This window comes from Sorex araneus, chromosome 4 (assembly GCF_027595985.1).
Source record: "Sorex araneus isolate mSorAra2 chromosome 4, mSorAra2.pri, whole genome shotgun sequence".
Taxonomy (NCBI): domain Eukaryota; kingdom Metazoa; phylum Chordata; class Mammalia; order Eulipotyphla; family Soricidae; genus Sorex; species Sorex araneus.
The window spans coordinates 64,662,299-64,678,211 of NC_073305.1; the positions used below are offsets into that span (position 1 = coordinate 64,662,299).

General features: G+C 39.2%; 1 protein-coding gene across 1 annotated transcript in view; it reads right to left on the reverse strand.

Moving 5' to 3' along the window:
* The window catches only part of SUCLG2 (succinate-CoA ligase GDP-forming subunit beta), a 366,012-nt gene that overhangs the window by 170,420 nt on the left and 179,679 nt on the right, over window positions 1-15,913 (reverse strand). The window contains exons 3-4 of the mRNA XM_004612784.2: window positions 5,954-6,053; window positions 3,674-3,764 (exon numbers count right to left, since the gene is read on the reverse strand). Of these exons, the coding sequence (XP_004612841.2) occupies window positions 3,674-3,764; window positions 5,954-6,053 (191 nt within the window). The remainder of the gene's footprint in view (window positions 1-3,673; window positions 3,765-5,953; window positions 6,054-15,913) is intronic.

Genomic DNA, 15,913 nt, shown 5'->3' on the forward strand with positions numbered 1-15,913 from the left:
GTCCCCCAGGACTATCCAAGTGCCAGGCAGGTGCTCTAACTCCTGTTCTATCTCTTCAGCTACTCCTGATGACTTTTTATAAAATTAAGTTTTATAATCAGTAGTAGAAGTAATAATAATAAAAACTCTTACACTGCTTTTTCCTAAAAGTGATTTAGAAATACTTATCACCAAGAAGATTTTAAATTAAATAGCCTGTGATAAGTTTAATAAGTTTAAGCCACATAAAACGGGAAAAAAAATATCCAAGAAAACTACGTACCACTGTCATACCCTTGTTCATCGATTTGCTCAAGTGGGCACCAGTAATGTCTCCATTGTGAGACTTGTTGTTACTGGTTTGGGCATATCGAATACACCACGGGTAGCTAGCCAGGCTCTCTGAGAGGGATGGAGGAATGGAACCCGGGTAAGCCTCATGCAAGGCAAATACCCTACCTGCTGTGCAATCGTACCAGTCCAAGAAAACTATAATGCAGTGAATATATAAGTGCATTTCAAGACTTTACGGAAATTATAACCAGTTAAGATCTCTGATAAAAAAACTGATACTACAAAGTGGGAAGAAGGGAATGCTGAAAAGTCCCGTCTTTTGGGGTGGAGGCATACAGGCACTTGGTGAAGTAAGTGGTATAGTAACACAGTACCCCTGAAACATATGAATATGAGATCTTTCAAACAATTGTTACACCAATTTTTTACACCAATTTTTAATAAGAAACAAATGTTTTCTATGACAAAATACTGATTTTTTAAACATGGTAAAGTCACATGAATATGAATGAAAGATATCTTTGTACAGTGCCAGGATTCTCACAAAATCATTCTGAACTCCACTTTCTAATATAGAGCTAGGCTAGTTAACAAGATTTAATGATTTTCAGTAGTTATTCTTAGAAGTTATACAGCATTATAACTTTTTAGGATAAGTGTCATTCAAGAGTCCTATTCTTAATCTTCTGAAATGTTGACAGATGTGCTCTGCATTCCATCAAGTTTCTATTTGCAAAGACCAGCTGCTGTCTCAAATGGCACCTACTTGGTAGAAATAATATAGCACTCTTAAAGGGAACATACCAGGAAAATTATGATAACTGAGAGAGAATCCCAGACATTGTATGCAAACCTCAGTTTTTAGATAGTGTCATGCCATCTAGATGACCCAGGATCTCAGAATATTTTATGACCCATTATAGTAAGAATCTAAATGAACTCCATTAATATCCTTCTATAAGAAGCTCAGTTACACATCTTTAAAATGTGTCATCTGTGACGGACACAGAGTATCATCTAAAAACCTTTGTGCTAAGAGTTTTCCAGTAAAGAAAGCTTTTTACATTCTTCAGTCTATTTGACCACTGAATGCATTATTTTCTAGTGTAGTATTACTTAAATTATTGTTTGTGAGAGATGAAGAGTGGGCAAATTATTTGTAACGGAACTTTTATTAGTTAAGATTCCAAGTGTCTTCTGAAGCAGTATCATGAGAGGAACTGAATAATGGAACACTTAGTAAGGAGTATTTTCTCACCTTCCCAAGTACGACCTCAAGGAGTATCTCACAAACACAGAGATTTCAATAAAAGGCCCATCTGTATGCATGTATGCATGTATTTTAAAACTGCTCCAATAAAGTTAGAAACCTAAAATCCCTCTAATAAATAGATTGCTGATTGACGTCTGATATTTATTTCACTGGGAAGACTGTTCCTTAAATTGCATATAATGCCATGCCTACATAAGTGTGTTCACAGAAAAGGGACAGTAAAAATGTGCGACAATTATTTTGGGTGATGAAAGTAAAAAGAACTTTAATATTTCAGTTTTTATACTCTGTCTTACTGGAAATTTTTGTCCCAGTAACAGATACATATGTTAATCACTTGTGAAATCTGAAAAAGATTGCTCAAAAATAAATCTCTCTGGTATTTTCCTGGCAACGGCTCAATTTACAAGAATGCACTTATCTTTCAGGAACCTATCTACAAATTAATTTTATGCATTTCCATAGAGCATGAATCTGTTTTGTATATTTTCATATGCTTTTAAAAAAATCACAAACGCTAATCTAAAATCCCATGTTTCCATATACAACAACAGATTTCTACAAATTAAAATACTAATTACATCCTCTGTGGACAAATTTTGAAGAACTTACACAGATAAAAGCTCATAAGCAGATTTAACAGGGAAATAAAGGTTCTATGCTGGGCTGCAGAAAAATAAAACAAACCAAATTAAAAAAATAAAAAAGACATTCGGTTTCAAACCATTTTTGTGTTTACCTGAGAGGCAGCAGGAAGAGGAAATAACCATCACCAGTTTTCTCTGCTTCCTCAACATTTAATAAGCTTTTCTATTCTTGGTGTTAAGCGGCTAATGACCCCCAGCCCTCCCACCTCCCTCCTGCTCAATGTCCCTGCAGAAAGAGGACAGATCATCCCTGGGGGAATGCTAACAACAAGCTCTATTTTTTTGTTTGTTTTTTTCCCTTTTTCAGCTGTGTCAAAATGTTTCCACACAACTCCCTCTGAGAAACACACCCATGGGCTGCACGTCAGTGTTTCCAAGCAGGGCACACCGAGGACAGCATCACTCTGCGGTGCTCTGCCTACCGAGCATGCCGAGACGCCTCCTGACAACACAGAGCACAAACTCCCAATTCTGATGGGGTCTTCCCAACACAGATTCCTCTTGGGACTCAGCTGTGTGCACAGGTCCCAGGCTCAGAAGCTCCTGCTCCTGCATGAATATTCCCCTGTGGATGACTTGAATGAGGGGGTTGTGTTTTTGTTTGACACTGGATCTTGTCAAACAGGGAGCCTTGATCCATGAGGTGGGCAGAGCAAAGATGAACAAACCAAAAGGAAAGCGAGCAGGCTCCATCCTATGGGCTACTACTTACACTCTCACAAGAACGTAGGCCCCTGTATGCTACCTTCTGCGTGGATCATGTGTGTCCATGTAGTTGTGCATGAATGTCCAACATATAATCATTCGAATGCCCAACAGACTTCACTGATAAAACTACCCTGGCAATAACTAAGGCAAAAAAATAAATAAATAAAGGACCAGTCTCTGCACTCAGGAATTATTTCTGGCAGTGCTGGTGGGGATCATATGGGATGCTGAGGATCAAACCAAGGTCGGCCGCGTGCAAGGCAAACACCCTACCCACTGCACTATACTCTGGCCCCAGGATTAATCTCAAGGTAAGAGACAGAGGCACATACCAACCCTAGCTGGGCATTCTGCTGCAAAGCATGAAGGGTGGGGGTAAGGGGGGGAGGGCAACAGGGAACATCCTAATCAATCTTATGAATCTTTATGAATCCTTATGAATCTTATCCTTATGAATATTCTTATGACTATAAGAACTCTCACACCCAGCTCTGCTTAGGTTATACAAGATGTGTGTGTGTGTGAGAGAGAGAGAGAGGAGAGAGAGAGAGAGAGAGAGATAAAAGTTAGAAAGTTCTGTTTTCATCCCTCCACATTCCCTACCCTACATACTCGTGACACTAATATTACTGTCATAGAACTTTTCTTTCCCCTCAAAACCATACCACATACTGCCAAGTGCTGAGGCATCACTAAATTATGTCAAAATGAAAATGTGAGTTTGGGTTTATTTTCCTTACAAAAATCCATGAAACGAAACACAAAGGGTTACCTTGTTGACCTTCACACCTTCTTTTGGAGTTTGTTTGGTAGCTAGATTGTACCCAATCATCTGTTTAGCCAGTTCTTCGACCACTTTGGGGCTAAGAGAGAAAGAGGGAGCAAGAGAAATAAATAAATGTCTATGCTACGAAGAAATCATTTAAAGCTGAATCCACAATATGGCTTTATGTGCACATGCTACAGGGTCTACCATCATCCTCATAGAAGCCATAGACTTTTCATGCATCTGTGCAGAAATATCCCAGAGGCTCACTAGGAGCAAACTCTAAGAAGGGAAAGAGGGGAGAGAAAGAGTCTGGAAGGTATCGAAGACAGAAAACTTGAAGCGTGGAGGGAAAAAAGAAAGAATTATCTTACAAGCTATAGAACTCTGGAGACTATTCTGGAATACGTAACAGATTTAGATCCGAGTCGAATAACAAAGACTTGATGGCAGGAAATTTGGAAAGTACAGAGAATCCTCACTTAATAGAGTCAATAGGTTCTTGGAAACTGCTACTGAAAGCAAAACCATCTAACAACAGCAATTTTCCCACAGGCCAATTGATAGAAGCAAGACAGGAAATATCACCAAACTTCTAAATAAAGACACAGAACCTTTTCTACTCTTCAACCATCTGTGTTCATTCCCAGCCCATTTATTCTGCTCCTGGAGCCTACGAGGCTGGAGGAGCATATCCCGGGGGCTCAGGGCACACGGCAGTCCCCAGCCTGGACCAGAAACAGGTTCATCACAGGCATCATCAACAGACACGTGGGAGTCACACTGAGCCCCCAAACACCCTCTCACAGGGACACATGAGACAGGCCAAAGAGCCTCGTCTGTGAGAGAAGTTTCTGGAGTGGCCAGAGAAATCTCAGCAAGACAGGTGGAGACTGCAGACTCCACACAGAACATGGGGCTGCCAGGAACGGACTATTTTCTTCTCAGGAACATTCTGTTTGAAGGAAACCTCTGCACAAAGGCACCTGCTGTTTAGATGTGGGGGACACTGTAGGGCATATGTGTGGCTGTGTGCAAACAGGATAGGGGGGAAAGCACAGGCCAGTCACACTTCTCAGCCACCCAGACAGGAAGACATGAGGGAGAGCAGAGCGGCTTCAGGCTTTCAGAGGGAGCTGGTCGGGAAAAGTTTCAATGGAAAGTGGCATTATTTCCAAAGTATATGGAGATGCCTTGATTGCCTAGGAAGAAAAGGAGCGTCAAGTTTTCTTTTTATTAAACCACAAAGTTGTTCATTATACAGCTGTTTCAAGCATTCAGTGTTCCAACACCACCAGTAGGATCTCCCGTGACCAATGTCCTCTCCCAACCCCAACTTGCCCCCTTAGTCACATAACAAATTTACTTTATATTGCCTCCTCCAACAAAACTTAAAGAACTGGCAAATAGAATAATTAGAAAATAAATCAGTAAAAGCCAATTTGTGATTGCTACCTGATTTTGACCTATGTAAATAAGGAAAATAAGGAAATTAAAACCATTTAATACGATATAATAAAATGCCTACTATCACTGACAGAAGTAAGCTTTCAACTCTGGAATCTAAAATATATTGCATTAAATTTTATCTTATTCTTGATCTCATTATGGTAATAATCATGTCTAACTTATCATTAATAAAAGTTTTAAAACATTCTTTGCTAATATCACTTGGAGTTTACATGAAAGAGGTAAGACCTACATATGTAGGCAACTATACTTTATTTAAAGACCATGATTTACAAAATTTGGTCATGACGATTAACAGGCATTCACTATTCCAACACCAACCCCACCGCCCTGTCACCTTTAATCCATCACTTTCTCTAATTTCCCAACCACCCCCCAAGCCTGCCAGCTTAGCAAGCCCAAAGATTTATTTTATATTGCTTGCTATGATAAAAAAATATTTCCTTAGAAGAAAATTAGTGTAAATTGTTTTATCTCACTATGGAGACATTAAATCCTTATACTAGTGACTACTAAGAGATTGTTACAAGTTAAGTCTTCTGTGTTAATGTTTTTGTTAGTTGGGATAGGTTGGCTTGTATGTTACATCCCATAAAAATCTGTCATGCACATAAAGTTTTCACCACAACAGTGAAGACAAATCTTTTCTGGGATCAGAAGGAAAACTGGGGGACTTCCAGAACACTCTAGCTAGAATTTGTGCATTTGATTTGGGACCTCCCAGCTCTTCCCCTTCCGGAGCAATCAGCCTCCTGGGTCATCACTGAGATCTTCCAGAACTGCTTGGTGCAAAGATCAATCAAACCTCAGACTCACTCTTTTGTTAAATGAACGCCTCCTTTCAAACCACTGCTGAAAACTCCTTTTCCTCTTCCTCCAGCTAAGATCTGTGCTTTTAAGACGATTTCTTTTGCATCTAGAAAAAAAAATCAAGAGAGCATAGCTGACTGTTAAAATGTTTTTAAACAGTAACAAATGTGGTAATGACAGATAACTACTCAAAGTAATAAAAGCTCTCTCAAACCAACTTTGAAAGTGAAGGCAATAAGGGACTCCAAGTATGTTTCCCATTTTTTTTAATCTACATGCTGGGCTAGAGTGATAGCACAGCGGGTAGGGCGTTTGCCTTGCATGTGGCCCACCCCGGTTTGATTCCTCCGTCCCACTTGGAGAGCCCGACAAGCTACTGAGAGTATCTCGCCCGTACAGCAGAGCCTGGCAAGCTACCCATGGTGTATTCGATATGCCAAAAACAGTAATAAGTCTCACAATGGAGATGTTACTGGTGCCTGCTCGAGCAAATCAATGAACAACGGGATGACAGTGCTACAGTGCTACATGCTGGGGTCAGAGGTATGTAGTTCTGTGGACAAAGAGCTTGCCCTGTACATGCCTGACTCAGGTTTGACCGTGAAGTATCCCATGTGGTTCTCTGAGTCCACCAGGAATGGTCCCTGAGCAGAGTAAGCAGCAAGGTCTGGATGTGGTACCAAAACAAAACAGCAACAACACAATTACTACATGCTTAAAAATAATGTCTGCTCTTTGCAGACATTCAAATCTTTCTTCCCAGTTTACTCAAGTATTCAAACATTCTACAGGAAAGCAGGGCATATGCTTCCTTGCTCTTTTTCAGTGTCAGAAGAGTTGAAATCCTCCAGGCTGGATGTATTAATTTGGGGCCTATTGATGTTCAATTGTGGCCAGAGCACCAATCATTTGTTTTTGCAAAGTCAGATGGATAAGCTCCCTGACAGCAGTCTGAGGAGAAGAAAAGACTGGATCACATGGGGGTGAAGTTTAAAGATAAGATGCAAAGGGAGTCATTCAAAACTTTCTTCTTGGAAGCCAATACTTTTCCAAGCAGTTGTTCTATATATTGATAGGTCTGGGGAAGAGAGGGGGAAATGGATTCTGACTAAAAGCAAGCAGTATTTTTTAAATGTTGGCAGAGTAAACAAAACCTCCCAGGGGAAAGTGCTTGTAGAATCTTCTTCTTCTTCTTTTTTTTTTTTTTTCTAGACACACTTGCGGAAGAGAGAACTGCCTGTTCTTGAACTTTGAAACTGGAGTTAAAAACTCAAGTAAGTATAAGAGCCATGTAGGAAAGCTGAGGGTGAGAAAAGGGGAAAGATAAAAAGAGAAAGATGGACAAGGGGAAGGAGAGAAAATGAGACAGCAGCCCCTAAATCAAATCTGTTTAATAAACAAGATAAACTAAATACATCTCCAGGATGAAGGTAATATTACCCGATTCTGTTTCACTTTTGTGAAGAAAAATTAGATAACTGGGTCAAGAGACAGCACAAACCCAGGTTCAATCCCCAGCATCACAGAGTCCAGACAGCATCACTGCATGGGAGCCCTGGAGGTCCTGCTTAGGGGCGGCCAGGAAACCTATCTGCGACCAACTGGCCCGAGCAGCGCCACATCCTCAGTGCATTCATCTGTTGGCAACAAGTGTCTGAGAAGCACAAATGAGGCCTCCAGGTCTCCCATATCTCTATCCCTACCCTCCTCAACTAACAAAATTAAGTCGCACACTTTTACACTCCAACAATGCTGGAGTGTAAAATATCAGCATACCAAGATTGGAATGCAAAGACACATGTTTTAGTTCAGGCTTCATCCTTTACATGGCTGTGTGACACTAGCCAAGATGGTTAATACCTCAGAGACTCAGTTACTGAATCTGAAAATGATAACAAGAGTTATCTTGGAAGGTCAATCATTGCATGTGTGAAAAATTCATGCTTCGGCTGAAAAGTCATGATTTCTTAAAGATTACTGCTATGGTGAATTGTTCAGTTATTACTTCTGTAGGATGTATAGAATAGATATACTTATTACTATCTGGCAGAGATGGTGTTAAAATCTGGGGCCCAGAGGAACAGTGCCAAGACTTGGTGTTATAAGCAAACCCCTGGCATCCCACATGTGGGGAGCATGATCCTGGCAGATCTGTTGCCTGTGGCCACTGACGCCCCAGCAGTGGATGTCTGCACCACAGTCAGGTTTGCAGAAGCCCCACAAAAAGGTGTGTGAACATGCAGACAGCAGAATTAACAAAAATGTGTGTGAGCGTGACAGTGAAAAGTATGCTCTGGTGAGCACGTGTGTGAACAGCTCAGCAACGCCAGCAAGGTTCACAACCATAACCGGCACGTCTCAACTCAGATACAAGGACACGTTTCAAGCACGGGTGCAAGCTTAGTAATCAAAGGAGTGCAGACCTCAGTGGGCATCTTGGCCCAGTGACATGTGTGTGCACTTTAACCTGATATAAAAACCCTGGTGATCACCAGCACTAAAATGTGGGCATAACATACAGTCAGGGAGGTCCACAGACCCAGGTCATCACAAAAGAGCAAGAAAGGAAGGAGAAGTCATGGGAAGTAGGGAAGCAAAATTGGATGGCATTGTCTACTTCTATATAAGGTGGGGTTCTGGAAGTGTTCACTGTGTCTGTTATTATCCTGCCATGGTCACTCACAGACAAGGCAAATAGACAAGTTTCAAACCCTTAGAGCCCCTGTTTTGTCATGGTAAAACAAAAAAAAAAATGAGAGCTACACTGAGAGGTTTTCTTACCTCCTTTATCCTTTATTCCCCCTTTGTTTTGCTTTGGAACTATGCCAGAAGTACTCGGGGATTACTCCTGGCTCTGCACTCCAGAATCACTACTGTCAGGTTCAGGGGTCTATATGAGATGCTGGGGCTTGAACCTGGGTCAGCCACAAGCACCTACACACCGTACTATCTCCCCAGCTCCCCTTTATCTATCTTCTTAAATATCTTCTCAAATACCAGGGTTGAATTCTTTCACAAACAAAATTCAATTTTACTTTTTGTTGTTGCATGTTTTGTTTGGGGACACCCAGGGCTTTTTCTTAGTCTGCATGCTCAAGAGTCACCTCTAGGTTCATGGAATCATATAGAATACCGTGGATCTGGGGCTGGAGCGATAGCACAGAGGGTAGGGAGTTTGCCTTGCACATGGCCGACCTGGGTTCGATTCCCAGCATCCCATATGGTACCCCGAGCACTGCCAGGAGTAATTCCTGAGTGCAGAGCCAGGAGTAACCCCTGTGCATTGCCGGGTGTAACCCAAAAAGCAAAAAAAAAAAAAAATAGAATACCATGGATCAAACCCAGGTCAGTCAGATGTAAAGCAAGCTTCCAAATGGCTGTGTTACATCTCCAGTCCCCACAGCTTCATGTCCTAATGATTTGTGTTCCCAGAATGGGAATTATCATGCTATGTGTCAGTCAAACTTTTTCTTACAATAAACCGGTTTCCATCAAACAGAGCATTTTGATGATTATTCATTAGAAACTCACCAGGAAAAGAAGCAAGTCAAACAAACACATAACTTATTTAGACTATTGAATTGTACAAACAGCAGTGACAGCATAACTAGGATTTTGGCAGAGCTCAGTTAAAATCATTAACTCTACTTATCCATTTTAACACAAGAAAAGATTTAGATTCAGAAAGTAAAAGTTTCAAGCCTTCTTGTAAAATGGTCAAATAAAGTACCAGGATAAGAGAAGGATCAACTGACTACAGCAGATAAAGTGATCATCTAAACAAATGGTGGCAAGATTGGAAAATTATATATATTATAATTGTAACGAAGTTTAGCAATTACTTTATAGTAACATACAGGAAGATATTTCCTAATTATTTTGAAAATGCAAAATTAAAAATAATTTTACTGGGTAATTAAATTTTAAAAGGTGGTTAATTTACTACACATCAAACTCATTAAAAATGAGAAGCAGCATTCCACTGCCATGTTTCATGTTTTCTTGCCAAACTTTCCAAAAGCGAAACTTTGAAGGTCTAGCAGAATATCTAACTGGGTATTATTATTTAACATTATACTGATTTGTTGAACATAACTTTGGGTACGAGCCATCAAAATTCAGAAACAGTTATAATCTCAACAAATCATTGTCAATTATCCTGTGTAATTACCTTTGTAAAGGCACACCATACCTTTGGAATCATGCTTTCTTAATAAAATATGCACCCTTTTCAGAAACCATGAAACAATTTTTTAGAGCAAACAAAAAACTGGAAAGAAAAGAATATATTAACCCAAGTACTTCTGCAACCTTTGCCCTGCATTCTTGGTCAAAAGTAAAGTCTCAAATATCATTTCTTCAGACTGGATCTGAAGTGCAAAATCAGTAAAGCATTCTCTGGAGGGCAATCATCCCAAGTAGCTGAATTAAGCAGTTGTTTACTCAAGTGCTGAAAATTAAGTGGCCTAATTCTATGGAAGAGTAAGATTTTCATTCAAACAAAGCTTAACCAAGAATTCACCAAGTTGATAAAGTTAATGCCACTATTTTCATTTTATTTAAACACAGAATTTCCTTTAGAACTCACACAAATATCAAGTTTGTTTGCTCTTTAATGAGTCTGTGTGTGTTGTTTTATATTTCCTTTTTTTGGTGTTGCCTGGAGCCACACCTAACGATGCCCGAGTTTGGTCCTGGCTCTGTTTTCAGGGAGGCCTATTGGTGCCTTGGTCGGAACCCAAGCTGGACACATGTAAGGCCAGTGCCTTACCCACTATTGATCTCTTCAGCCCTGTTTTATGTTCCCTAATTACTTCCTTATATCTACAAAGAATTACAAATTGTGTCCCACACACAAAATTCAATTTTTTTCTGAGTACATAAGTTAACAAATTTTTAGGATAATTAGTAAGAGAAATATAAAGATAAAAAAGACCTACTTTAATACATTTTTCTATGGAGAGAGATTGTACTTATACACTAATAACATATCATAGTCCAAGCCTATATTATTCCAAATCTATTCTGTTAATTATTAGTAATTAAGCAGCACTGACATGTAATAGAGCCACTTAATTCATTCCTTTCCTGGGGAAATTCTCATAATAAGCAATGCTTATGGCTATGATTCCACTGTATTTGATTGGGATCAGTTATCTATAACTTAAGTATGTTATGTATATCACTAACATACTGTTTTAGGAGAAAAAGTAAGAGTCATGCGAAAAATTTATAAAGACTTGTAATAATTACTTATATAAGTAATATTTAATTATTTATAAATACATTAAGACTGAATACTTCACTACTTAAAAAACACAAATGTATAGTCATTTACATAGCTTTAAAAGACAAAACTCACACCACGGTCCTATTCTACTCTATTACTTAAATTAAAATAGTGCTTTATCAAATATTTTTCTCATTTCTTACCACAAGTATTATCCTAATTATAATAATTCAGTTTAAAACTTATTTTTATAGTTCCCCAATATTCTAATGCTCATTTAACAACCATTCTTAGAAGAATTATTGAATCCAAAAGTAAACAAAATGTTAATAAAATTCATTAAAGAAGCATAATTTAAGTAGAATAAATGAGAACTGTTTTACATTAAATGGGTTTTGTAAAGCTGGTGGTTCACTTTGGTCTTGAGAGACGGCATTCTGACAGCATACAAATGCAAACTAACATTCACAAGACAGAGTTCTGATACATAATGCAAAAGGGCTATAGTAAATATCTGAAAATGTTGATCAAGAATATCAATAAGAATGTTATTTTCAACTACCTTTTAAAAATAATTTAGTATTGAAATAAATATTTGTATTACTGAATGGTTTTTATTCAGCAGTGCTCTCTTTGAAACAATCTAATACTTTCATGAATGCAAAATGCAGCAACAGAGACAGGCATGACTGTCAGATGACTATTAAAATGATCACCTATTTCTGATCAAAACATGTTGCAGTAACTATGATTTCAATGATTCACTGGCAGAGCAAGTTTTTAAATTATTAAATTAAAAATTTAAAATAAATTGTTATTTTAAGTTATTAAAATTCTAATAACCCATTTTTTGTATTATTTCATGATGTAATTTTTTAGCATGGGCATCACCTTTTGTGATGTTGACATAGTCTTCACTGACATTGTTAAAAAGCATTTTACATTTATCAATAACTAGAAAGAAAGGGAAGAGGGTTGCGAGAAAAGGGCCTTATGAAATTATAGAAAGATGAGCCTTTATGAAGAACATATAATTATACAGTGTTAACAAGAGGCCTAAGTGCCAATTGTCAGAGGAAATGAACCAAAATTTTATTATAATTATTATCATTGCTATTATTATTACTATTAACTCAAAATTCAAACTGAGAATTGAAGAGCTGCACATCGTCCATGCAGTATCTCCTATAGACTCGCTTCTATTTCCTCAAGTTTTAACTAGGTCACTAGGAAAAAGAAATTACATTGATTCTTCTCGTATGCTCAACAGCATCTCTGAAACTGACAATTATTTCACTTTTAAGCATATCTGATATGGATTTACCAAAGTTGGGAAAGAAAATTTCAAATGTACAAAATATTAAAATTAAACCAGTCCAATGTGGGTCACATCCGTTGACGAAATTAGCTCTGGAGCTACGCGGCTCCATCAGACTGCTGCCCATCAGAGACGTAAACAGCACAACCCTAAAACAGCAAGTTTCAAATATAAGTGAACGATGGAACGAGGACCATCTGCAAGACAGATTTGTTTTGTGATACAAATAGAAAATTGTCCAGGGAGTCTTCACAGAAAAAATCCTATACTGATAAGAATTTTACTTAAGACTTAAATAGTGTATCGATTTATTTCTATTTGAGGGCCACACTCAGCTTGTTGCTCAAAAGTCACTCCTGAAGTTGTTCAGGGGGACCAAACCAGTGCCGGAACCAAATCAGTGTCAGGGACCAAACCAGTGCCGGGACCAAATCAGTGTCAGGGACCAAACCAGTGCCAGGGACTAAACCAGTGCAGGGACCAAACCAGTGCCAGGGACCAAACCAGTGCCAGGGACCAAACCAGTGCCAGGGACCAAACTAGTGCCAGGACCAAACCAATGCTAGAACCAAATCAGTGCCAGGGACCAAACCAGTGCCAGGGACCAAACTAGTGCCAGGACCAAACCAATGCTAGAACCAAATCAGTGCCAGGGACCAAACCAGTGCCAGGGACCAAACCAGTGTCAGGGACCAAACCAGTACCAGGGACCAAACCAGTCCCAGGGACCAAACCAGTGCCGGGACCAAACCAATGCTAGAACCAAACCAGTGTCAGGGACCAAACCAGTGCTGGGACCAAACCAGTGTCAGGGACCAAACCAGACCTCCTGCGTGCAAGGCATGTGATTCCGCCTGGTGAGATATTTCTCCAGCACTATAAAGCGAAAATCTTAAATTTTCTACTGAACATGGTATTAAGTTCCCATTATCTAGAGAAATCACTTCATTCGGAAATGGGGTAGAACAGTGGTATGATCATGCCATTTCAGCACTTGATTAGAAAAATGATAAATATAATATTGACAAAATCATACTTTTGTTTTAAAGAAATTTTATTTCCTAAACTGGAATTTAATCCTCATATTGCTGTTCTGGGAAAAAAAGTGCATGGCTATTGTTACATTATAGGACTCATTAAAACCATAATAATAAATTAACCTTTTCTTCTGACCTTGTAAATCATGTTATGAATTCCTTTCATTATTAAAAAAAAATTTGGGGGGGATGATAAATAACCTTACAGCTGGAGCCAGAGGGACAGTAGCACCTAGGGCATTTACCTTGCAGGTGGCTGACCGAGGTTTGATCCCCAGCATCCCACACTGCCCCCCCCCCCATGATGGCAGGAGTGATTTCCCAGCACAAAGCAAAGAGTAAGCCTTGAGTACACTGGGTGTGGCCCCCCAAAAAAATTTACAGCCAAATAAAATTACACCCAGAACGGTGTCATATATTTCATTTACTTGATTACTACTAAAGTTTCTATAGTTTATCACAATAAACCAATCTTCTTGTGCCTATAAAAGATATATTTCTCTAGCAGAAGTTCACAAATTCTCCAAAGGCTAATAGGGAAGCACTCAGGTAGCCTTATTAAAGTGCAAGGAGCTAATCAAAGATTCTAAGATTGCTACTAGAGTATATTACACAAATATCTTAAAAATAGACATTTTCAGAAAACATTTCTTAAAAAGAAGACATTTCTTGAGGTGGAGAGGTAGTTACTATATCAGGTAGAGTGCTTGCTTGCCTTGCATGCTATTGACCTGTGTTTGATATCTGCAATGCAAATAGTTTCCTGAGCCCACCAGGAGTGATCCCTGAGTACTGAGCCAGGAGTAAGCCCTCCGAGTTACTGGGTGTAGCCCCATCCACCCTCACCCCCACAAACAAAGAAGACCTACATAATATCTAGTGTATTCTATAAAGATCATGGGGCAAGTTAGTAATATATACTAATAATAATTTTATCTGTGTAACAAAGGTAGCTTTAGCATAACATAAAAAGAGCCAAGACAATGAAAAATATTTATGAGATGTACACTACTAAAATGCATTGTTACAATTTAAAGTATAGGAATAAAGAAAAACTACTTATATACTTTTTTTCAGATTTTCAAAGCAAAGGTGTGTTTGTCAATTAGCAAAGGGGGTTTGCTAAACCACTGGGGATTAGAGACAAGAATTTATTATAGGAATTACAGATAACAGAATGGTGGGAGATGATGCTGGAAAAAAGGAAAGGTCTCAAGGTGAGAGCGCAGGATGACAGGAATCACCAATCAATCAATTGGTGATTGTTTGATTGATAGAAACCAACACAGCCAGAGGCTGTGAGGACAGCACAGGACTTGTCGTGAAGCATCACATGCAAAGCCTGAATCTGTATTGACCAATATCAGTAGAGCAACGCTTGAGAGAAAATAACAAGGATCAGAGGAAGGAACACACACACTGGAAACCGTGGCTAGGGAGAATGGTGGGTATCCCAACAAAACTGAAACTATTTTTCAAAACCCAGAAGTTCTTCTAGAGCCAATCTAATTAACATTTGATCTCGAACAAATACTACTTATAGAAGCAAACTATGCCAAAGAAAAGGCCAGCTCTTGCCAGCATGTCTACAACTGTCCATCAAATCAGACCATAGTGGCTGCTCTCCAACTTCTGTTCAAATTCCTCATCTGACCAAGTCTAACAGGGAAGCTTAGCTCTAGCTTCACCAAACTGACATGGAATAAATGGCTGCAGGTGTTGTGAAGGATATCTGAAGGCAGATGTTCCAAAGTCAAAATTAAAAGCTCTTAAATTTGGGGTGGGGGTTAAATAAAAGAGAGGAAGAAAAAAAATAGCTCTAAAATTTCTCTGGATGTCTCAAAACTCTATCTAGGACCAGAGTATATCCTGTTAAAGTAACTGGCTACTGGAAACTACTTGGTAACAGACAACAATGGGCCATTTTGTTGACCATCAGCTCTGAATATGGACAAGGAACTGAAAAGTGGAACTGAGGACAAAGAGATAGAATACAGGAAAGGGTGCTAGCACCTATGCACCTGGCATGGGTTCAATCTCTGACCATAGATTGTTTTCCTGAGCCCCACCAGAAGTGATCCCTGAGCACATGAGTAAGCTCTGAAGACCACCAGGTGCTGTCCCAAAACAAAACACACACACAAAAATAAGGTAGCAATGTCTAGAACTGATACAGAAAGGTCAATGTATCACTGTATCACTGTCATCCCATTGTTCATCTACTTGCTCAGGCAGGAACCAGTAATGTCTCCATTGTGAGACTTTTTACTGTTTTTGGCATATCGAATATGCCATCGGTAGCTTGCCAGGCTCTGCCATGTGGGCAAGATACTCTTGGTAGCTTGCTGGGCGGGCTCTTCAAGAGGGGCGGAGGAATTGAA